This window comes from Pongo pygmaeus, chromosome 4 (genome assembly GCF_028885625.2).
Source record: "Pongo pygmaeus isolate AG05252 chromosome 4, NHGRI_mPonPyg2-v2.0_pri, whole genome shotgun sequence".
Taxonomy (NCBI): domain Eukaryota; kingdom Metazoa; phylum Chordata; class Mammalia; order Primates; family Hominidae; genus Pongo; species Pongo pygmaeus.
In genome coordinates this window covers 10,347,491-10,372,399 of record NC_072377.2, presented here as the reverse complement: position 1 = coordinate 10,372,399, position 24,909 = coordinate 10,347,491, and the positions used below count along the sequence as shown (strand labels likewise).

The window sequence follows — 24,909 nt, the reverse complement described above, 5'->3', positions numbered from 1 at the left end:
TTTTGAAACGCTATTGGAAATCTCGCGATGGAGGGAGGAGGAGGTGAGGTTGGAGCGGCATGGCTGGCTCCTGAGGGCGTGAGAAGGGGTGCGGGTGGGCTGGGGGCTCGCGGTCAGCTGAGGTCTCCACTGTCGAGGCGGTGACCGGGTGCTGGCGGCTGCCTTGGCCTCCAGCCTGGCGTTCGGTGCCCAGAGCTCCTGGCCGCCGCGCCGTGCCCGCGCCGGTTCTGGCGATCCTTGGCGGCGGGCGCGTTTCCCCAGAGACTGTTGTAGGCTAGTTAGCGCAAGTGACTCAGCCTTTAGCACGATCTTAAGGAATAGGGATAGTGGAGGCACACTGATGGATTGGAATCGCAGTTCTGCCGCTCTTCCTAGCTGTGGCTTTGGGGAAATCCCTTAACTTCTTTGTCCCTCAGGTTACCTGTCTGCAAAGTGACGGTGGTAACAGTAGTGCCTACCTTACAGGGCTGCTGTGAGATTCAAGGAGAACGGTGCCTGGCAAGCTGAACACAGTGTTGGTAAATAAATTACATTTTGCACAAATGGTTCAGTAACTTGCCACTGTTATACAGCTAGTAAGAAACAGTTACACAGCCTGATGCAATGGGTCCCACGCTCTTTTTTTTTTGAGACAAGACTGTAGCCCAGGCTGGAGTGCAGTGGCGCGGTCTGGGCTCACTGCAGCCTCCGCCTCCCGGGTTCCAGTGATTCTCGTGCCTCAGCCTCCCAGGCAGCTGGGACTACAGGCACAGACCACCAAGCTCGCTAACTTTTGTATTTTTAGTAGAGACGGCGTTGGGCCGTAGTGGCCAGGCTGGTCTCGAACTGCTGACATCAAGTGATGTACACCTCTAGGTCTCCGGAAGTGCCGGGCATGAGCCACCGCGGTGACCGGCAGGTCCCACTCTTAAGCCCTGTATTATGCTGCCTCAGAAAAATCTTGGCAACCGCAGCTGTCCTCTAAATCTCGTATGCTGCCTTCCTCCACGCCCTCCAAGATGATGACTTAATATTTGTTAGGTTTAGATTTATTTGTTGAGGATTTCCAGCCTTGCTTCTTCCCTACTGCCATAGGCAGGGACTTAACTAATAAAGTTGTATTATTCCCAGACTTTATTAGGTACTCAATAAATGCTGAAATGAATACATGCACTATAACATTTGACCTGAAACTCAAGAACAGGCTTGGCGACTGTGTTCCCACCTACTCCGGGGGCTGAGGCAGGAGGATGGGTGGAGCCCAGGAGTTCAGTTTACAGTGCGCTATAATCGCACCACTGCACTCCATCCTGGGCGACAGAGCGAGATTCTGTCTCTAAAAACAGGGAGGACTGACTTTGTCATGGGATGGTTGGTGATCTGTTAACTCTTCATGCTTGGCATACTTACGTGCTAGACGTAGAGTAATACTTCAAGGACATTTTAGATTTTGAAGTCAGGTCTTATTTCACGTTAGCTTTGCCAATTCAGTGTTTCCTCATTAAAAATGGTGACTTCTGCAATTCATTTGGTTCCTTCGATTGTTGTGAAAAATAGAATGTCCTATGGCATCTTCTGTGTAGTTTATTCCCTGTCAAAACACTGGGGAGCGAGAGAGGATTTTTCCTAATATCAATAGCTCATGTATGTCAAAAGGACACAAATGACATTAGACTAGTATAAGAAAGGCTTCGTAAGGACGTAAGAATATATGCTAAAGGGACATAACATATGCTGTAGTTATTAAACAGGTGTGCACATTACAAGTGCACAGTGAACAGTCCTTACGAGTTGTGACATTCTGATACAAGCCCGCTTTAAACACGTGGCTAGTAACTATTCCAAACAGGCTCCTTCTGTCTTCCTGGCCTTTTTCTTTTGTCTTGAACTTGGATAAGAACCTTGGGTACCTTATTGTGCATCTGTCACTGCCTCTAGCTTCAGCTGATCCAAATCTGCCACTGAAAATTGAAGTTTTCAACCAATATTAGAAGTCAGTAAGCAAGCAGGGCCTGGACACAGTAGAAGTTAACCTCATTCTGTGTTTGACTTTCAAGGATGGACTCCTACTAAGTGCTAAATGAAAGTGGCCAGTGGCCAGTGGCCACTGCAGCTGTTATTTAATAGGATGGCTCCTTGTTCCAAAGAACACCTGACAGAAGTTTCTTGCCATTTATATATGGGATAGTCTGGGAGTCTGAACATGTTCCATTAGAAGGATTTGTAGAAACAGTCTTGATTTTAGTTTTGAATATTGAGGGCCTGATTTTCACTGATAAGAATCAATACAGGGCCTGGCATGGAGGCACTTTGGGAGGCTGAGGCGAGAGAACTGCTTGAGCCCAGGAGTTTTGAGACCACCCTGGGCAACACAGGGAGACCCTGTCTCTAAAAAAAAAAAAAAATTAAAAAAATTAGCTGGGTGTGGTGGCATGTGCCTGTAGTCCCAGCTACTTGGGAGGCTGAAGTGGGAGGATCGTTTGAGCCTGAGAGGTCAAGGCTGTGGTGAGCTGTGACTGTGTTACTGCACTCCAGCCTGCGCGACAGAGTGAGACCCCATCTCAAAAAGGAATCAATTGTTTTTGCCGAATGGAGCTAACAATGTAGTCCTATATTGGATGTACATAGTAACTTCTTCCAAAGCTCCGGCAGTGGGTATGGATCTTGATTTCCCCATGCAAATATTTGTGACGTTGCAAGACTTGCAGGCACCAAAACTTGAGACAGAAAATAGAACGATTTCATCAAGAGACTCATTGCCCCTGTGTTGCCTTTCTTAAAAACACAAATATTGTAGTGACTTTGCTCAAAAAGTTTCATCACAGTGCACATAGAATAAAATACACATTCAGCCTGGCCTTCAGAGGCCTGCCTTCCTGTTTATCTCTCACTCTGTGCTCCAGAAAGGCTTTCCCTGCCTTCCACACCTTGGTTCCAAGGCTTGCTGCTTTTGGCTCCAGCTCAAATATTCTCTCTGCCAACACCTCACTGGTCCCATTGTTGGAATCAGTCTTTCCTCTGTCTCTCCCATATGCCTGTAGCGTTTTGTTTGTGTTATAGCATTTCTCACAACCAGCCCTGTGTCTGCCTCTCTTGGACCCCACCCCTCATCTGCCTAGATGGGAGGCCGTGAAGAACAGGAACTTTTTATTGTATCTTTTGCTGGTTGAATTGAAAGGTACATATCGACACAGGTGAAAAATGAAATTTGGGTCATCTGACTTGTGTTTCTTTAATAAACTTGGTGAACAAATGCGTAAGCAAAAATATGGCATATCTATACAATGGAATATTATTAAGCCATAAAAAGAAATAAAGAACTGATACAAGTTGCAACCTGGATGAATCTTGAAGACATGCTAAGTAAAAAATGTCAGTTACAGAAGTCCACACACTATACAGTTCCATTCCTTTAAGTCCAGAATAGGGGATTCTTTTTTTTTTTTCTTTCTTTTTTTTGAGAGACAGAGTCTTGTTCTGTTTCCCAGGCTGGAGTGCAGTGGTGCAATTTTGGCTCCTTGGCTCACTGTAACCTCTGCCTCCCCAGTTCAGGCGATTCTCTTGCCCCCAGCCTCCCAAGTAGCTGGGATTACAGGTGTGCGCCACCATGCCTGGCTAATTTTTTTTTGGTATTTTAGTAGAGATGTTGTTTCACGATATTGGTCAGGCTGGTCTGGAACTCCTGACCTCAAGTGATCCGCCCACCTCGGCCTCCCAAAGTGCTGGGATTACAGGCGTGAGCCACTGTGCCAAGCCCCAGAATAGGGGATTCTTGAGACAAAAAGTAGATTAGTGGTTGCTTAGGGCTGGGAGATAGAGGGTGGATGCGGGAGTGATAGCTAAAGGATAAGGGGTTTCCTCTTGAGGTAATGAAAATGTTCAAAAATTGACTGTAGTGATGGTTGCATATATCTGAATATAAAAAGAAACATTAAATTGTATACTTTAAGCAGGCAAATTGTATGTATATGAATTATATCTCAAAGCTGTTAAAAATTGAGCCCCTCCTTGCATATGATAGTATTGAGAATAAGAATAGCAATTAATAGTCATTACTTAGCCTCTCAGGCTTGTGCTAAATGCTTTGTATACATTATCTACCTGTTCCAAGAATCCTATGAGAATAGTATTATTGCAAAATCTTTTTTTTTCCTTTTTGTAATGAGGTCTCACTGTGTCACCCAGGTTGGAGTACAGTGGTGTGATCTCGGCTCACTGCAACCTCCACTTCCCAGGCTCAAGCAATCCGCCCACCTCAGCCTCCCAAGTAGCAGGGACCACAGATGCACACCGCCAGGCCTGGCTAATTTTTTGCATTCTTGGTAGAGATGAGGTATTGACATGTTGCCCAGGCTTGTCTTAAACTCCTAAGCTCAGGTGATCCACCCGCCTCAGCCTCCCAAAGTGCTGGGATTACATGCATGAGCCACTGTGCCTGGCCAATTTTGAATTGTGTTTATTTATTTTATTTTATTTTATTTTTTTGAGACGGAGTCTCACTTTGTTACCCAGGCTGGAGTGCAATGGCGCGGTCTCGGCTCACTGCAAACTCCGCCTTCCGGGTTCATGCCATTCTCCTGCCTCAGCTTCCCGAGTAGCTGGGACTACAGGCGCCCACCACCACGCCCGGCTAATTTTTTTGATTTTTAGTAGAGACAGGATTTCACTGTGTTAGCCAGGATAGTCTCAATCTCCTGACCTCATGATCCGCCCGCCTTAGCCTCCCAAAGTGCTGGAATTACATGCGTGAGCCACCATGCCTAGCTTGAATTGTGTTTAAACAAATTATTTCCAAATTTTACTGAGGAGAAAACCATGCCTTAGTAACAACTTACCTTGTGTTAAACAACTAATTAAGTTCTGAGACTCCAGAACTGTGTAACCCAAATCCTCTTAACTGTTGTACTGTACAATTGGAATGTCCACAAGATAATTTTTTATAGAGGGCGTGACAAATGTACAAATGTGCCTTGACTTTTCTTTTTTTTTTTTTGACAACCAGCATATTGCTCAGTTATCCAGGCTGGAATGTAATGGTGCGATCATGGCTCACTGCAGCCTCGGCCTCCTGGGCCTAAGTGATCCTCCTGCTTCAGCCTCCCAAAAAGCTGGGACTGCAAGTGCGTGCCACCACACATGGCTAATTTATTTTTTGTAGAGATGAGGTCTTGCTATGTTGCCCAGGCTGCTCTTGAACTCCTGGCCTCAAGCAGTCCTCCTGCCTCGGCCTTCCAAAGTGCTGGGATTATAGGCATGAACCACTGTGCCTGGCCGACTTTTCTTAAATAATTAAATGCATGTCTACCACTTTAGCAAATAGAGGCATACTTTGTTTTATTGCACTTTGCAGATGGTGCACTTTTTTGTTGTAGCTGTTAGAGATAGGATTTTGCTATTATTGCACAGGCTGGTCTCAAATTCCCAGGCTCAAGCTATCTTCTGGCCTCAGCCTCCTGAGTAGCTGAGATTACAGGTATGAACCAACATGCCCCATTCAGTAGTGTGCTTCTTACAAATGGAAGATTTATGGCAGCCCTACATGGAGTAAGTCTGTTGGCACCATTTTTTCAACAGCATCGTGCTCACTTTTTGTCTCTGTGTCACATTTTGGTAATTCTTGCAATATTTCAAATTTTCCACTATTTTTATGTCTGTTATGGTGATCTATGATGAGGGATTTTTGATGTTTCTATTGTAAATGTTTTGGAGCTCTACAAACCATGCCCACGTTAGAGTGAACTTAATCGATAAATGTATGTGTGTTCCTACTGCTGCACTGGCAATTCCTCCATCTCTCTCCATCTCCTTGGGCCCTCCTATTTCCTGAGACACAACAACATTGAAGTTAGGCTGATTAATAACCCTACAGTGGGCTCCAAGTGTTCAAGTGAATGAGTCACACTTCTCCCACTTTAAAGCAAAAGCTAGAAATTATTAAGCTCAGTGAAGAAGGCATATGGAAAACTGAAATAGACTGAAAATTAAGCCTCTGGCATCAAACAGTTAGCCAAGTTGTGAATGCAAAGAAAAAGTTCTTGAAGGAGATTAAAAGTGCTACTCCGGTGAACACGCAAATGATAAGAAAGTAAAAAAGCTTTATTGCTGATATGGAGAAAGTTTGAGTGGTCTGGATAGAAAATCAAACCAGCCACAGCATATCTTTAAGCCAAAGCCTAATCTAGAGCAAGGCCCTAACTCTTTTCGGTTCTCTGATGGCTGAGAGAAGTGAGGAAGGAGCAGAAGAAAAGTTTGAAGCTAGCAGTGGTAGGTTCATTAGGTTTAAGGAAAGAGCAGCCATTTCCAGAGCATGAAAATGCAAGGTGAAGCAGCAAGTGCTGATGGAGAAGCCGCAGCAAGTTATCCAGAAGATCTAGCTAAGATTGTTGATGAAGGTTGCTACACTAAACAGATTTTCTTTTTTTTTCTTTTCTTTTTTTTTTCCTTTTGAGACGGAGTCTTGCTTTGTCACCCAGGGTAGAGTGCAGTGGCCTGATCTTGGCTCACTGCAACCTCTGCCTCCCGAGTTCAAATGATTCTCCTGCCTCAGCGTCCCGAGTAGCTGGGATTACAGGTGCGTGCCACCACGCCTGGCTAATTTTTGTATTTTTAGTAGAGACTGGGTTTCACCATATTGGTCAGGCTGGTCTTGAACTCCTGACCTTGTGATCCGCCCACCTCAGCCTCCCAAAGTGTTGAGATTATAGGCGTGAGCCACTGTGCCTGGCCAACAGATTTTCAATATGGATGAAACAACCTTCTATTGGAAGCTAGAGAGAAATCAATGCCTAGTTTCAAAGCTTCAAATAATAAGCTGACTCTCTTGTTAGGGGTCAGTGCAGCTGGTGACTTTAAGTTGAAGCCAGTGCTCACTGGCCATTCTGAAAATCATAGAGCCCTTAGGAATGATGCTAAATGTACTCTGCCTTGCTCTATAAATGGAACAACAAAGCCTGGATGACAGCACCTTTCTTTACAGCATGATTTTTGAATATTTTAAGCCCACTGTTGAAACCTACTGATCAGAAAAAGGATTCCTTTCAAAATATTACTGCTCACTGATAATGCACCTAGTTACTACTCCATTGCTGTGGTGGTGGTGTACAAGGACATGAATGTTGTTTTCATGCCTGTCAACACGGCATTCATTTTGTAGCCCAAGGATCAAGGGGGTAATTTTGACTTTTAAGTCTTGTTATTTAAGAAATACATTTCATAAGGCTAGAGAGGCCATAGATAGTGATTACACTGATGGATCTGGGCAAAGTCAATTCAAAACCTTCAGGAAAGGATTCACCATTCCAGATGCCATTAATAACATTCATGATTCATGGGAGGAGGTCAAAGTATCAACATTAATAGGAGTTTGGAAGAAGTTGATTTCAATCCTCATGGATGACTTTGAGACTTAAGTGGAGGAAGTAACTGCAGATGTGGTCGAAATAGCAAGAGAATTAGAAGTGGAGCCTGAAGATGAGACTGAGTTGCTGCAACCCCGTGATAAAATATCAGTGGATGAGGAGTTGCTTTTTATGGATGAGCAAGGGAAGTTGTTTCTTGAGATGGAATCTACTACTAGTGAGGATACTGTAAACATTGTTGAAATGATGACAAAGAATTTAGAATATTTTATAAACTTAGTTGATAAAGTAGTGGCAGAGTTTGAGAAAATTGACTCCAAATTTGAAAGAAGTTCTACTGTGGGTAAAATGCTGTCAAACAGCATCACATGCCACAGAGCAATCTTTCATGAAGGGAAGAGTCTATCAATGCAGCAAACTTCATTGTTGTCTTATTTTTAAAAATTGCCGCAACCACCCCAACCTTCGGCAACCACCACCCTCATCAGTGAGCAACCACTAATGTCAAGGCCAGATCCTACGCCAGTGAAAAGATTATGACATTAGCATTTCTTAGCAATAAACTATTTTTTAAAAATTAAAAAAATTTTTTTGAAGATAAATCAGACCAAAATGTCAAGCAATAAAAGATTTTAAAATTAAGGTACATACATTGTTTTTTGAACAGTGCTATTGCACACTTAATAGACTCCAGCATAGTGTAAACATAACTTTTATATACAGTGGGAAACCAAAAATATTTGTGTAACTTGCTTTATTGCAATACTCACTTTATTGCAGTGGTCTGGAACTAAATATCTCCAAGGTATACCTGTAAGTTCCTCCATAAAATGCCAAAATTATAACTGAAATTATTTAAAGCTTTTGCTTTCTTTCAAATGCCATCACCTTCTTAAAGTTAATTTTCTTTACCACCATCACTAGCATTAATACTAGCACTAGCACTAGTAGCATTCTTCCTCCCACCGCCCCCTCCCCTGACCCACTTGGTTTTCCACTATGAAATCAGTTTTACAACTCATTTTAAGGGGCTTCAGGAATCAAGAACAAAGCCGCGCTGAGTGGGGGATGCTGGCAATTGGCTGGCCGCCGTGAGGGTGACCTGCTGCTGTGTGCCAGCTTTCTGTGTGTCTTGGGTTCAAATTTGTACTGCACCAGAATAGATTGCCATAGTTCATGGGTGTGGTGGGAAGAAAAATGTTCTCTCCAGGAATGTCCACATTCTAATTCCTGCACCTGTACAGATGTAATCAATGGTCTTGAGATGGGAGATTATTTTGGATTATTTATGTGGGCCCATTGTTATCACTAGGGTTCCTATAAATTAAGAGGGAGCCAGGCATGTGAGAGAAGGTGATGTCAGGATGGAAGCAGAGATTGGAGTGATGTGGGATCAAGAGCCTAGGAATGTGGGCAGCCTCTGGAAGCGGGAAGAGATAAGAAAACCTGCCTGAGGGCCCCCAGAGCTAACGCAGGCCTGCCAGTTCATTTCAGACTGACCTCCAGAACTGTGTGATAATAAATGGTGATTTTCTTTTCTTTTCTTTTTTTTTTGACATGGAGTTTCACTCTTGTTGCCCAGGCTGGAGTGCAGTGGTGTGATCTCGGCTCACTGCAACCTCTGCCTCCCGGGTTCAAGCGATTCTCCTGCCTTAGCCTCCCAAGTAGCTAGGATTACAAGCATGCACCACCACACCTGGCTAATTTTGTATTTTTAGTAGAGATGGGGCTTCTCCATGTTGGTCAGGCTGGTCTTGAACTCTCAACCTCAGGTGATCTGCCCGCCTTGGCCTCCCAAAGTGCTGGGATTACAGGCATGAGCCACTGCGCCTGGCCATAAATGGTGTTATTTTAAGCCACTAATTTTGTGGCAATTTCTTACAGCAGTTTAGGAAACCTATAACTGCATTCGACCCTGTTCTAAGTGCTTTACCTCCATCCACTCATTTCATCCTCACAATATCCCTGTGACCCCTCTTTGCAGATGAGGAAACAGGTTCAGCAAGGACAAGGGATTCAGGGTCCCATCATTAGTGAGGTGGCAGAGCTGGGATGCTAACTTCGGCTGGCTCTGGAGGAGTCCTGCTTTTACCTCCTGTACTGTGCTCCTCGTTAATCAATTTGAAAATCAATTTCAAGTCAATATTAATTTCAAAACCTTGAGATCCTATTTAAATGCATTTTAAAGGACAAATCTCAAGAGGATATTTAAGGTACCATTCATTTCTTTGTAATCAGTGATTGAGGGTCTGCATTATTTTATGTTTATGATAGTACTAAAATGTTGTTCTTATTTTTTATTCTTTTTTTTTTTGGGATGGAGTCTCGCTCTGTCACCCCGGCTGGAGTGCAGTGGTGCTATCTCGGCTCACTGCCAGCTCCGCCTCCCGGGTTCATGCCATTCTCCTGCCTCAGCCTCCTGAGTAGCTGGGACTACAGGCATCCGCCACCACACCCGGCTAATTTTTTTGTGTGTGTGTTTTTAGTAGAGATGGGGTTTCACCATGTTAGCCAGGATGGTCTCTATCTCCTGACCTCATGATCCGCCCGCCTCAGCCTCCCAAAGTGCTGGGATTACAGGCGTGAGCCACTGCGCCCGGCCTTATTTTTTCTTCTTTTTGGATCGGCTGTAAAAGTCTCTTTATTATCATACTTAAAAGATATTTGTTAAAACCTGATTTTTGTCTTTTCTATTACTTTAAAATTGTATTTGTGAAACTGGATTGTAGATGCCAGACCAGATTTGATGTGGAATCCTTTAATTATACTTGAAATTGGGTAATAATTAGACATCTTTATGCTTATTTGTTTATGAGACTTTGTTGGTTCAGAACGTAAAAATATGTAGTGCATGATTAAAACTTGTACTAATGGATATTAAATTAATAAGTTACTCGATAAGTTTGAATACATTGTTTTCTAAGGATGACTCCTAGACACACAAAAAATCAATGTGTTGGAAAGAAAAGATTTTAGTCTTCTCGTAGTATTGAATAATGTTCTTCAAAATATCTTAATAGGATTTAGAACTTATTGTGGGATCCTACACTTCACATTTAGCTTGTATTCAGCTAAATTATCCTTTAAAAAGCATGAGTTTATTTGTCAATGAGAATTGTAGAAAAAAATACTCTCTTGGATTTCAGATTTGGTGCTACATGTGTCTTTTCTGCTTGCTTTCAATCTAGGTATACCCCTAGAAACACTTAAAGAAGAAAGTCAGTCAAGACATGTTCTACCTGCAAGTTTTGAAGCCAACAGTTTGCAGAAAAGCAACTGGGGGTTCTTACTTACTGGGCTTGTGGGTGGCACCCTGGTGGCTGTGTATGCTGTAGCCACGCCGTTTGTAACGCCAGCCCTTCGAAAAGTCTGTTTGCCGTTTGTACCTGCAACTACGAAGCAGATTGAAAATGTTGTGAAAATGTTGCGATGCCGAAGAGGATCCCTTGTAGACATCGGTAGTGGCGACGGACGCATTGTGAGTTCTGCTAAAACATTTTAAGGTTTGGAACCAGAACTTAAAATTTCTGCTTTACGTTTAGTAAGGCTTACACAAAGACTTACTAAATCTGACAGCTTGAAAGAGTGCTCATTTCATTTTGTGTTTGTTTGACCAAACTATTAAACTACCAGTGTGTTTGGAATTCATTTTTCCCAGATTTAATTTATTCTCAAAGGAGGAAGTGTGCTGTAGACATGCCAGGTGAAAAAGAACAGTTAACTGGTAATTATCAAATTGTCTGTTAAAATATGTGGGCCGACAGAGGTGGCATGAGAAGAAACATGTTAAATCATGGCGTTCCACTCCTTTACATTTTTGCCCCATAGTTGTTTGCTTCTGCGTTTGTCTCTGTTTGTCCATGTATAAGTAATAATTCCTGGGGTAATATAGAGTTAAAATAAGAAAGAGCCGGTGATTGACCCTCGCTAAGCTGAAGATCAGACTTTTTATGAACTTCTCTCACTTGACCCCAGTTGGGCACCTATAAATAAAGACAAAAGGCCACTGACGGGCAAGTGGGTGTCTCAGAGCAGGTTCCTCTGTGGGCAGGGTGGCACCATCCTTAGCCTCATCCCAATGATGAGCTGAAAAGTTCCAGCAGCAGTGGGAAAGGCTGGTGCTATGGAAGCATTTAGCGTGAAGGCCAGCAGGGCTCTATCACCTTTCACCAGCTCCTGCAGACTTAGAGACTGATTTTGTGATTCTGAGCTAGAATAATCAGGAGGAGGTTAGAAAGTTAAGACATTTTTAATTTAATTTTTTTTTTTTACTTTTAAAATTGTGTTAAGATAGACATACTGTAGTGTTTACCATCTTAACCATGTGCAGGTATACGGTTCAGGGTGTGAAGCATATTCACATTGCTGTGCCACCATCACCACCACCCATCTCCAGAACTCTTTTCATCTTGCAAAACTGAAACTCTGCCCCGATTAAATAATAACTTTCTACTCCCCTCTGGGAGCCACTATTTGTTTCTAAGAAATTTATTAGTGGCCAGGTGCGGTGGCTCATGCCTGTAATCCCAGCACTTTGGGAGGCTGAGGTGGGCAGATCACGAGGTCAGGAGTTCAAGACCAGCCTAACCAACATAGCGAAACCCTTTCTCTACTAAAAATACAAAAATTAGTCAGGCATGGTGGCACATGCCTGTTATCCCAGCTACTCAGGAGGCTGAGGCAGGAGAATCGCTTGAACCTGGGAGGCGGAGGCTGAAGTGAGCCAAGATCACACCACTGCACTCCAGCCTGGGTGACAGAGCGAGACTCCGTCTCAAAAAAAAAAAAAAAAAAAAAAGTATTAGTTTGTTTTCATGCTGCTGCTAAGGACATACCCAAGACTGGGCAGTTTACAAAAGAAAGAGGTTGATTAGACTTAACGGTTTCACATGGCTGGGAAGGCCTCACAGTCATGGTGGAAGGTGAAAGACAAGGAGGAGCAAGTCATGTCTTACATGGATGGTGGCAGGCAAGGAGAGAGCTTGTGCAGGGAAACTCCCCCTTATAAAACCATCAGATCTTGTGAGACTTATTCACTATCATGAGAATAGCATGGGAAAGACCTTCCCCCATTATTCAGTTACCTCCCTCCAGGTCCCTCCCACAACACATGGGAATTCAAGATGAGATTTGGGTGGGGATATAGAGCCAAACCATATCAGTAAATCAAGGAGAAAGTTTTAAAATCCATATTTGAATGCTTTACATATTTGAACAGTATCTTTGTGGTTTCTGAGAAAATGTTTTCTTGCAGCACTGTAGTACTTGGGAACTATCTTAGGTGGGACAGCTGAGTCAAGGGATGCTCCCTTAAAGAGTGGGGCAGTACAGAACAGGCAGAGAGAACCCAGGACTGCCCCACATCCCTCCCACTCTCCGGAGGCCAGTGGGATTCCACAGTTGATGTTATTGGGATTCATTTCATTTGACTTTTACCTGTTTTCTGTTTTGAGTGAACAGTCATTAACTACAAAGGAAATATGTAACTAATTGCAGATTTTTCATTGACAGGTTATTTTTATTGCATATTATTACTTGTTCACAAAACCATCCTCCCAGACACTTTCATTTCCCTGCTGCTGTGCTAGCCCACTGATGGAGAGATGCAGTGGATTTTCAGCAATGTTTTGTTCGTTCGACCTCCCTGGGGGTTGGCTGACCTAGAATCAATTATGGAGGTGTTCCAAGTGAACCTGAATGTCTATTCTGATACTTGAGGTGAAATCTTTAACCAATCAAGAAAACTAAGTTACATGGGTTGACTCTTACCTTGTCCACAAAGCTATATCGCTTTAGAGACACATTTTTAAATGATGTCTTAGTCACAGGAGGCGCTTTTTGATTGGATGTTTAAACCATCGATAGGAAATATTCATATTGTTTGACCATGTATGTTCATTTTTTCTTCTTATTTTGAATAAATCCTGCCTCTCTCTACAGGTCATAGCGGCTGCGAAGGAAGGGTTCACAGCAGTTGGTTATGAATTAAACCCATGGCTAGTTTGGTATTCCAGATACCGTGCTTGGCGAGAAGGTGTGCATGGATCTGCCAAATTTTATATTTCGGATTTGTGGAAGGTATGTAAGGCAGAGAATGGCCTTAGAGAAATCCAAGGGAAAATTTTATTATTCAAAATTAGTATGACTGAGAACTGAAAAATGTATTAAAAGAAAAATAATTAAAATCCAAGTGAATATTCTGGCATAATGAAATATGTAAAATTGATACATTTTCCAAATAGTCTCCTTTAGAGAGAAGCTTAAAGTTTTTGTATGATAGGTCTTGTGAATTCCAAGAATTTATTTACTAAATTAAAATGTTGTCATTTCTGTTTCTTACAAAATAATAAGATTTTTCATCTTATTTGGAAATCCTATAAATTATTATTGAAAAATATTAGACTTTTCCGTTTGTGTGCCTGTGTGACTGTGTGTATGCATATTCGTATATTTAGAGAGACACAGAGATGGTTGCTAGAGAATCATGCTATCACGGTTATTTCTTATCCTCATAAAGTATAAGATACTTCCAAATTTATTTGTACTCTAAAAACTCTAAAAATGCCCTGTAATTTTGCTTTAGGAATGTTCCATAAAATGCTTTTTCTTAAATAAGAATTTTCCATTGTAATATTGTCATCAGTAGCTTACAAAAATTCACTTGAGTTTTGCTTGCATTGTTTTTTTATGCCATATGTGCATAAACGATCTCTCTGTAGAGTAAATAAAGCTTTTATTGGGCAATAAGAATTTTAACTGGCAAAGCACATTTCCCCCCAGTTTTTCGACTAAAGACCATTTTATTGCACTTTTTTACATAGTATTTTAGAGAAGAGGAGGGGGACTCGAATTTTAAGGATGGTTCAACAACAACAAAAAAACAGATGGTTCTGAAGTCTCCTGTGTGCTGGGGAAGCTGGTGGTGTAGAGTGGACTGGTACGGGAACACATGGCCCTGGTGCCACCAGCTGGTCACAGTGGGGTCACTAGCTGTCTGACACATGACCACTGGGGCATGCCCTGCATGGAGTCGCCCTGAGGATGAGATGGGATGACTTACAGGGTAGCGTTTGGAAAACTGTAATGGATTGAATTAAAATGAATGAGAGCATGAACATGTTACTCTTTTCCTTGTGAAATCTTAAGGAGGGCTGCTGTTCTTAGGAGTTTGTCAAAACCCACCATTTGGTAAAATGGAAAACTGGTACCCATTTCTGTGAAACAAGTTAAGCTTCACGTTTGACTTTTTGCACTTAATCTACCGATTGTTTTCCCACCTTGTTCAGGTTACTTTTTCGCAGTACTCGAACGTTGTTATTTTCGGTGTGCCTCAAATGGTGAGTACGCACTTTCCTGCTCTCTGTTTGGGGTTAGATGATGTTGAAGGCCCTTCCAGCCACAATACCACCACTCACCCGTGTGAGGGTGATGGCCTCCCAGAGGTTTTAGGGAACACTGGATTTCAGTTCATTGGTTTAATAAAATATTTCAGAGTCTTAGAAGTTTAATCATAAAAGATTCAGTCATACTTTTAAACTTTGGCTTCAGATGAAATTCTCAATGATTTCCCTAAGCCTTAAACATTCCAGTTTGGAAACTGCTTTCTGAGGTCCCCGTATCTAATGTAGTTTGCAGTTTTCACAGCCGCTCACTTCCACTTCGCTGAAATCGCTCTGGAAAGTTAATGGGATGTTCCCTCTGAATTGATCATTCCTCCCATTTGGAAGGAAGATAATTTTCTGGGTGGATGAGCATTGAGTAGTTTCAGTTTACCTCAGTTTACTGATTTGCTAAAGGATGGCGTATTGAACTTTGATTATGTACTTTCAAGAGTGAAAATGCCACAGTGTTAATGGCCCTCCTTAGCCTTTGGAAGGATGGTCGTGGCGGGAAGCATTTACTGTATTGCTGCTGCACAGACCATGGAAAGAAATCCCTTTTCACTTTCCAAAGTCTATCATTGTAGCCATAATAAAATTGGCAGAATTGAATGTTTGCTAAAATGCTGTGGTATAGCTGATAGGGTTTTCATTTTTTAAAAAGACAATTTACCTTTTTACATTTTGTTTTTTAATTAATACCCAAATTTTTGTATAAGACATTTCAGTGCTTGAGAAATGTATTTCTACTACTACGACCTTCAGTATAATGCCATGTTCTTTGCTTTTAAAATATAATTTAGAAATGCTTTCGTAAAATATTCTTTTTTTTTGAGCCAGGGTCTTGCTCTGTTGCCCAGGCTGGAGTGCAGTGGCATGATCTCGGCTCACTGCAACCTCTACCTCCCTGGTTCAAGCAATTCTCCTGCATCAGCCTCCTGAGTAGCTGGGACTACAGGCACCTGCCACCACGCCTGGCTAATTTTTATATTTTTAGTAGAGGTGGGGTTTTGCCATGTTGGCCAGGCTGGTCTGGAATTCCTGACCTCAAGTGATTTGCCTGCTTCGGCCTCCCAAAGTGCTAGGATTACAGGTGTGAGCCACTGTGCCGGGTCTTGTAAAATGTTCTTGAAAGTGACAGTATCCTGTACATTTATAATTCTCATTAGGCCTAAAATTAAGACCAAACTTTGGTATTCAGCCTTTTCTTATAGGAGTGAAATGAGGTAGAAGGGCACACTCCCTGGTCATTTTTAAAAAACTGATTGGGATCATAGATTGATATGTAATTTTGATGGTGATTTATTACCTGTGATGTTTGGGCTTTCGTTCTAAAATGGAATTGTTAGCTTTTTGGAGACAAGTAACTTTAATTTGAATCTGTGCTTTATAAAAATAGAACGTTAGCATTTACTGGAAATTCCATGCGTTGTGGAGAGGCAGGATGATGAAATCAGGGTTACTTGTCCCAGCGGGGGGCAGCAGTGGCCTTTGGTAGTCATCGTCACTCCAGGACCTGTGGAGCCGACTCCGGGTGCTTCTTACCATGTTTGAAGTAGACTGACTCACTTTATGGAGCTGTTCAATCAGGGGAAATAAGAGTCTTATTATTTATGAATACTTTTGCGATTACTGTCCTTTCTTCTGTATGTAGAGAAATCTGAAATAAGGAACATGTAGCATTTCACTATTCCCAAGGAGAAAGGGGAGCAGCTGAAAGATAAAAGATACAAAGTGTCCACATTCCCTGTAGTAGAGATTTGGCCAGCTTGCTGTCTTCTCGCTGGTGGGTCGGTCAGGGGTGCGGAGGCTGGGATGGCTTCTGTTGGTTTGGAAGGCTGAGTTTTGTGTGTGGAGGCCCCTACTTTCAGCCTTCATCAAGCTGTGTCTCAGTGGAGGCCATGAGGGGAGGCGGTGTGTGCTGTGCCAGTCGACCATCCCAGCCGTGGCTGGGTGACTCCACAAAGCCAGCATGCCATGTGACGTTCCCTGCTGATGCCCAGGTAGATACTCAGAGAGCCAAGGGAGCCTTGAGGAGGTTCAGAGCCAGGAATCCCTGGGGCTGTAAACCCTCACCCCTGCTTCTGATACCAGACTGATGATCCCTAACAGCTCTGTGCAGTTGTAGCTCAAAATCAGAGGTGCTCTAGCATTTCCACACAAGTATGTATCTATCTAAAAAGGAGCAGGAATCCCATCTGGATCTGGTCAAGCCAGTTGTGGGGTTGTGAACATCCATGTTTAACATGAGCTTATGCACTGAGAGCATCTTTTCAAAGTGCAGAGCAGATCAACCTTCTTCTTGTGTAAAACCCTTCTGTGACTTCTTGCTGTTTTTAGGGATAAGGCCCAAACACTCACTGTGGCCCTGAGGCTGGCGTGCAGTGGCCCCTGCTCTCCTCCAGCCTCCCCTGGGCCATGCTGCCCTCAGCTCTCTGCACCAGCCCTCCGTCCTTCTCTCGGCCCCCTGGACCTCGCCATTGCTGCTCTTCCCAGAGCCTGGGGTGTTTCCTTCTTTCTGACTGTGGTCCCCCTGGCTCTGGACTTCGTTGAACAGCACTGACCACTCATGGGCCAGCTGTCTTTTCCTCTGCAAGGCAGTCCTTGATGACAATGAGGCGAGCTCCAGCGGCCCGCTTTGCTCTCATATAGTACCTTGTTGCCCTGTCCTTAGACGGGTTATTGTGCATTTCTTTGTCTGAAGGCTTCGACAGTGCTAGCTGTGTGCATTGCACCATCAGCTCAGGGGCAGGGACCAGGCCTTTCTTCTTCTAGCTGGCCCAGGCCTCCAGCACTACAGCCCTGGCACAGGCATCACTCAGTAAACGGTTGTTGAATGAATGAATGTGGTCTAAGTATACCCATTATTTATACTTTTCCCAGAAAGCTATCTACTTTCATAATTTCAAAGAATGACTGATTTTAGTTACAAATTCTGTTATGAATTTTTTTTTCTTTTTTTTGAGACAGAGTCTCACTCTGTTGCCCAGACTGCAGTGCAGTAGCGTGTGATCTTGGCTCACTGCAGCCCCAGCCTCCTGAGTTCAAGCGATCACCTGTCTCAGCCTGCCAAGTCACTGGGAATACAGGCGTGTGTCACCATGTCCAGCTAAGGGTTTTAGTTTTCGTAGGGACGGAGTCTCACTATGTTGCCCAGGCTGGTCTCAAACTCCTGGGCTTAAGCAGTCCTCCCGCTGCAGACTCCCAAAGTGTTGGGATTACAGGTGTGAGCCACCATGCTTGGCTTTTATGAACTGATGAACAAAAATATTATCATTATGTTCTAGTAAAGAAAAATAACTCATAGCTGAATCACTTTTTCTTCCTTCCTTCCTTCATTCATTTGACAAGTGGGGCCACCATAGCAAGCCCTGTTCTAATCGCTTGGAATACTTCAGTGAGTGCAAGAGAAAACACACCTGCCCTAGGTGCTCATATGCTAGTGGGGAGAGCAGATATTACATGAGACGCCTGTAGAAGATGCATCATACAGCAGAAGCAAAAGTGCTATGGAGCAAAGCAAAGCAAGGGCGGGGTGGGGCAGGGACAGGATCCCTGCAAAGGTGACCTTTGAGGTTAGGGAGGGGGCGTGCAGGGAAGAGCGCCTCGGGCAGGGTGGGGGGCAGTGCGGCAAGCAGGCAGGTGTGGCATGAGTGTGCATGGGGAGGTCAGAGAGGAAGCAGGATGGGAAGGACACCAGCTCTTGGAAGGGGAGTAGCCTTGGGTGAGCAGAGAGGAATGCAGGGCTGGCTGGGCTTGAGAAGGGTCACAGGCTGCCATGTGGAGGCAGGGGTGGGTACAAGGTGGGAGACAGGTTATAAGCTCTTGCAGGTGTCCAGGCCATGGAGTAGCTGGTGAGAAGCATCAAATTCTGTGTGCATTATGAAGATAAAATCCACAGGACTAGCTGGCAGATCTGACGTTGGGGAGAGAGACAAAGGCGGGGTCACAGGCAGCCCCAGGGTGTTGGCCCAAGTTACTGGAAGTTTGGAGTTGCCTTGGGAAGTGGAAGCTTGTGTCTAGCACCTTAGACCACCGGGCCATCCTGCCACACGCTTGGGATTGCTTTGAACTATGCTGGGGAAGGTGCAGGCGGAGCTGGCTGGGAAAGTCAGCATGGGCGTGTGAAGTTTGGGTGTACATGACATCAGGCTGGCGGTGGTGGGTGAGAAGGAGTCTGGGGTTTGGGCCAGAGGGCGGGCTGGAGATGTAGGTTTGTTGGGCATCCGCACAGATGGAGCCTGGGAGTAGCTGAGATTCCCTGGGGAGCATGAGGATGAGCTGTTGAAGGCCTGAGCTCTGGACCCTGGCATTAGAGGTCTGGGAAATTAGGGGCAACCAGTAGGACTTGAGAGGGGATCCTGGGGAGGAGGAAGTGCCAGGAGTGAGTTACCCTGGCGGCCCAGTGAAACCGGGGTTCCTGGGGGGCGGGGTGTGTGTGTGTGGCAGGGCTGGGTTATCTTATACCTTTGAGAACTATGTTTAAAGTTTTGTAGACGTAATTAGAATAGGATGAGTTCTTGCCACTTTGAAACCTATAATTGTATGAATAATTTTGAATTCCGTTAGGCAGACATGACACATCACGGCTTCTCTTTGTGTATGATATCAAGCACCAGGTTCGTTGCATATTTATGTGTAATTTAGTCAGTTAATTTCTTATGATGGAAATAGCTCCTTTCATTTTTATGTTTATCTTGACTTAGCATATGACAATCATTTGGAAATAAAAGAAACTATAAAAGAGAAAAGAATAATAGTATCATGAATAAGTTTACAATTATCCTTTTTATGAACAAAATTACCATAAGAAATCTCTGATATTTTGGAAAAACACATATTGTTTCATTCTTTGCTTATTTAATTTTTCCCTCAAGGAACAAAACTTTTTTTTTTTTTTAATCCTATACTGGCTGTTAAAAGAATAGAAATTCCTCCATCCTTAATAGAATTTATTCTGTGTTATCTTGGCATTGATTCTAATGAAGAATTAGAATTTGGTTCATTCCAGCCGTAGGTCATGTAGAAGAGTTTTTCTAAGCACTTTTATAAGATATAGGCCAGGAATAAAAGCCCTATCATAAAAGCCCTGTGAATTTCATCTTGATTTAATCTGTTTCGTTTTAGAGGAGTAATTTTTGCTTAGATCTTGTTTTCTAAATATCACTTCTCACTAAGAGGAACCAGGAATCTTTGAGAAGAAGGCCGAATCAGGACTGTGGAAGGGAAGATACAAAAGCCAGGAACATTTTGTTGAGCCTGAATGTAAGGAAGTGCTCACAGTATTTGATAACAGCATGTCCAAAGGACAGAGAAGCCAGCGGCAAGAGCCTCCCAGTGGCCAAATTAGGAGAATTTGAGCATTTGAATACACAAGGACAGTAATGGATTATAACCCATCAAATGAAATAAGAATATAGGTGTTTGTCCTTATAGCAGATCGGTAGATAAGGAGAGAGAGAGAGGCAGAGCAGGTGAGGGGAAAGCCGTTCCTTACGGTAGAGTGCCAACTGTACATCTAGAAGAAAGGACAGAATTAGCAGATTGATTCGGGCCAGAATCATCCGTGAGTGCTATTTCAAGTGTGGGGACTGTCTGATGAGTAACAGGATTTACATCATCCCAAAGCATCTCCCCACAAACTACTCATTATAAAAGGAAAAATAGCAACTGCACAATGGAGACACCACCTTCACTGTGTGGTTACTGCCATCATCAAGAGCAGAAGGGCCTCCTGGGTGTCTGTGGAGCCCTGGTAAGTTCACAGCCTCACAGGTGGGGTGTTGCCAAAGACCACACACCGCACTGCTCATGAGCATACATCAGAGGACCCACCGCCAGGGCCACTCGGTCCGATAACTGAAGAATGTTATTGTCACGAAAACCAAAGAAAGACTGAGGAACTGTTTTCCATCTAAGGAGACCAAAGGAATGTTATGGCTAAATGCAAAAATGATCCTGGACTGGATCATACCCTTGGGAAATGTTATACAGAACATTATCGGGACAGTGACAGAATCGCAGTGTTATTTGGAATTATTATATTGGAATACAATGTTAAATTTCCTGAATATAACTGTGCTGGGATTATGTATGAAAATATTTTTCTTAGAAAATACACACTGAAGTATTAAGGAAGTAAAGGAGCCTATTGTATGCAACCTTTTCTCCAATGGTTTAGGAAAAAAATGTTCAAAGAGAGAGGAAGAGAACAAATGTGACAAAATGTTGAAAATCGGTAAACCTGTAGGCCAGGTGCAGTGGCTCACGCCTGTAGTCCCAACACTTTGAGAGGCTGAGGCGGGCAGATGGCTTGAGCTCATGAGTTCAGGACCAGCCCAGGCAACATGGTAAAACCCCATCTCTACAAAATTAGGAGGTTGAGGTGGGAGGATGATTTGAGTCCAGGAGGCGGAGGTTGCATTGAGCCAAGATCACACCAATGCAGTCCAGCCTGGGCGATAAATCTTGTCTCAAAAAAAAAAAAATTATTTGAACCTGGGTATAGGTATACAGGAGTTCTTTGTTCTGTTATTGCAACTTTTCTGGAAGTTTGAAATTATCCCAAAATAGCAAGTTAAAAGAAGAAAGTAGAAAAAAAAAGTATTTTTAGGATGTGAAGATGGTGAAGGTGGTAATATATTTTTAGGATCTGCAGATAAATGTTTAAGTAGTTGTTAATTTGTTGATGTAATTAAAATATCAATACTTTTAGCAAATAATAAAAACTCTTCTTTATTGGTAGATTGATAATAAAATGGTACAACGGTGGTATAAGTTAGGCTAACTATCAAGAAATTCATTATCAGTATATTATGGATACATTTTTAAAAATTATGAAATATTTCATGATATTTCCAGTTAGTAGAATTGTGTTTTTTTTTTCATGGTCTAACTGTATCACATTTCATTGACTGTAGATCTTGATTTTAGGATGCACCATTGCTATTGAGAAACAAAAAAATTGCTAATTATAATTCTAAGACAATTAGTGTTGTGTGATGTGTCCTGATTTCAGAGATGTTAAAAATGTGGAAAAATGTGGCTGGGTGCAGTGGCTCACGCCTGTAATCCCAGCACTTTGGGAGGCCGAGGTGGGCAGATTGCTTGAGCCCAGGAGTTTGAGACCAGCCTGGGCAACATAACAAGACCCCTCTCTCTTAAAAAATTGTGGAAAAATAATGTCTTAAATATATGAGACTAGGTATATTGAAGTGTTGAAGTAAGTTATTTAAAACTTCTTCTTCTTATAATTACTGCCACATCCTGATTTTATTTAGAAAACTATAAATCTATGATAGACATCTGTTAAAAATGGCATATTTTATAATTAATGCTAGAAGATAGTCTTACAACTGCTGTCAGTGTATCTTCTGTATTTCAGTGGATTGTTTGTTCATGTGTTTGTGTCCCAGAGTGCTCTTTTTAACAAGTAGTAATTTTTGCTCAGGTATTTTCAGGGACTCTTAAATACAGAGGAAATTTTGGGATCATTTCCTCTGACTCACTGCTCATTAAAATAATAGCTGTTACTCCCCACAGATGCTGCAGTTGGAGAAGAAACTTGAACTTGAACTTGAGGATGATGCACGAGTCATTGCTTGCCGGTTCCCTTTCCCACACTGGACTCCGGACCACGTCACAGGGGAGGGGATAGACACAGTGTGGGCATATGATGCGAGCACTTTTAGAGGCCTTGAAAAGAGGCCCTGAGCATCGATGCATTTGCAGCCGCCCATTCAAGCATAAACCTTACTGAGTGTGCTGTTCTGAAATGTTGTAGTCATCCCTGATCTTGTAGAGACTTACAGCTGTGTCCTTAGCAAAGGAGCGTAATTGTCTTTGGTTTGGAATGAGAAATTACTGTTACTTTCCTTAACTGTTGGAGAAAACAAACAGAAGAAAAACAGGTAGATTTAAAATCTGCTTTTGATGCTATTTTCTTAAAAAATGTACTTACTGCCTTTCCATGCACCTGGATGCATGAAAAGATGAATAAGTGATGGTCATGGTTATGGGTAGGAAAATAAGATGCCAATAGCTCTTCACATTATAAACAATATGGCTTAATGCCTCGATAAGGAGAAATGATTTTTAAAGACAGTATATATTACCAAATGTTTGCAGTCTCTTATAACTTTGTTCATACTTAAGTTGTATCTCTTTCCTTTTTGTACTTCATGGCAAAATTAATTTTCTAAAGGATTCAGAGAGGCGTTTATAGTTTATAACATTTATTAGAAATAATTTGTTCCACCACTAGATTACTGTATTTTATGGAATCTAAGCTGTATATGTGTACATTTGTATACATGTATGTGTAAATGTAAGCCTGACGTGGGTTCAGATTCCAGTTTTGTCATCAGCAAGAGGCCTCGGACCCATGACTTACTGCCTCTGAGCCTTGGCTTTCTGTGTATCCCTGCCATTGGGATAATGGTACACATAAAAGCGGACTGGGGACCAATTTCTAAAACTCATGGCACCTAGTCTGTGGTCCATAAATGGTGTTTGTTATTTTAGACACTGAGAAAAATCTTATTCACAGAAGTTGCAGATTATTTCTGCTAGTCACTTTTTTATTTCTTGAGAGCTGCCACTTATTTAATATTTCTCATTTATGTGAAGAGACTTGACTGATTTAGATAAAAGATGAATTAATGAAAACCTTTGAATGTGAGTACACAAGCTTCATATATCTGTAAAGTGAATATTGAATGGTAGCTTGAGTCATTCATACTTATCACGGAAAAGAGTTGAACTCCCAGTTGTACACCTGTAACTGAAATACCAAACTGTCTTAATGGAGATGTAATGAAGTAAGATGTTCACATCTTTAACTAAACTTATAAAAATTGGTCAGTTTGATAATTTTCATTTAAATGAGAAACATCTGGGGACACGTTCATTTATTCAACAAATATGTATTCAGTATCTACTGTAGAAGAAGCTCTGAGATTCTGTGGTGAATAGACATGCAAATCCCCTGGCCTCATGGAATTCCTATTCTGGAAAGGAGAGACAAACAAACAAGCAAGGGAATCTTAGTGTGTGTGGAGTTCTCTGAAAGAAATAAACAGTGTGTGATGGTGTAGAGAGCACCTGTGTGAGTCTGAGATGAGGGGATGTGATGTTGTGGACTTCAGCCAGGTTTTTGGCAGCTAGTATCTGTCCCTTTTCCAGTAGCTCCAGTCGCCTTATGAAGAATGAGTTCTTTCTGTGGTGTGTGGCTTTAGTGGGAGGGCAGCTCTTGCTCTGGGCCTCTCAGTTGCCTTCCACTGTAGCCAGTCCTGTAACTGGTCTGGGCACACTTGGAGGGGGATCCATGGTAGCTCCTTGCCATGAAGATGTGGGTAGAGGAGGGTTCTGTGGGGCCTTGGAGGTGTTCAACACCTTGGAGGTGTTCAACATTTTCTAGAAGTGTTCCTGGTGGATTTATAGAGGCATTGATATAGTTTGGCTGTGTCCCTACCCAAATCTCATCTTGAATTTCCACGTGTTGTGGGAAGGACCTGGTGGGAGGTGATTGAATTATGGGGGCAGGTCTTTCCTGTGCTGTTCTTGTGATAGTGAGTAAGTTTCATGAGATCTGATGGTTATTATAAGGGGGAGTTTTCCTGCACAAGCTCTTTTTGCCTGCTACCATTCACGTAAGATATTCCAGCCACATGGAACTGTAAGTCCAATTAAAGCTCTTTCTTTGTAAATTGCCCAGTCTTTATCAGCAGCGTGAAAACAGACTAATACAGTAAATTGGTATATTGCTGAAAAGATACCCAAAAATGTGGAAGCAACTTTGGAACTGGATAACAGGCAGAGGTTGGAACAGTTTGAAGGGCTCAGAAGAAGACAGGAAAATGTGGGAAAGTTTGGAACTTCCTTGAGACTTGTTGAATGGCTTTGACCAAAAGCCTGATAGTGATATGGACAATAAGGTCCAGGCTGAGGTGGTCTCAGATGGAGATGAGGAACTTGGGAACTGGAGCAAAGGTGACTCTTGTTATGTTTTAGCAAAGAGACTGGTGACATTTTGCCTCTGCCCTAGAGATTTATGGAACTTTGAACTTGAGAGAGATGATTGAGGGTATCTGGCAGAAGAAATTTCTAAGCAGCAAAGCATTCAAGAGGTGACTTGGGTGCTGTTAAAGGCATTCAGTTTTATAAGGGAAGCAGAGCATAAAAGTTTGGAAAGT

At 42.6% G+C, this 24,909-nt stretch overlaps 1 protein-coding gene across 2 annotated transcripts; it reads left to right on the top strand.

The window, feature by feature from the left end:
* The first annotated feature begins 10 nt into the window (after positions 1 to 10).
* On the top strand, positions 11 to 23,574 carry ATPSCKMT (ATP synthase c subunit lysine N-methyltransferase). Of its 2 annotated transcripts, XM_054487352.2 has the most exons (5): positions 11 to 43; positions 10,526 to 10,815; positions 13,278 to 13,371; positions 14,624 to 14,674; positions 22,259 to 22,284. In XM_054487352.2, exons 1-5 carry the CDS (start codon positions 28 to 30, stop codon positions 22,282 to 22,284), a joined length of 477 nt encoding a protein of 158 aa, XP_054343327.1. In that variant the 5' UTR covers positions 11 to 27. The 2 variants fall into 2 exon arrangements, with proteins under 2 accessions (XP_054343327.1, XP_054343326.1); XM_054487351.2 differs by lacking the exon at positions 14,624 to 14,674 and having other exon boundaries at positions 13,278 to 13,415; positions 22,259 to 23,574.
* The last annotated feature ends 1,335 nt before the right edge of the window (positions 23,575 to 24,909 follow it).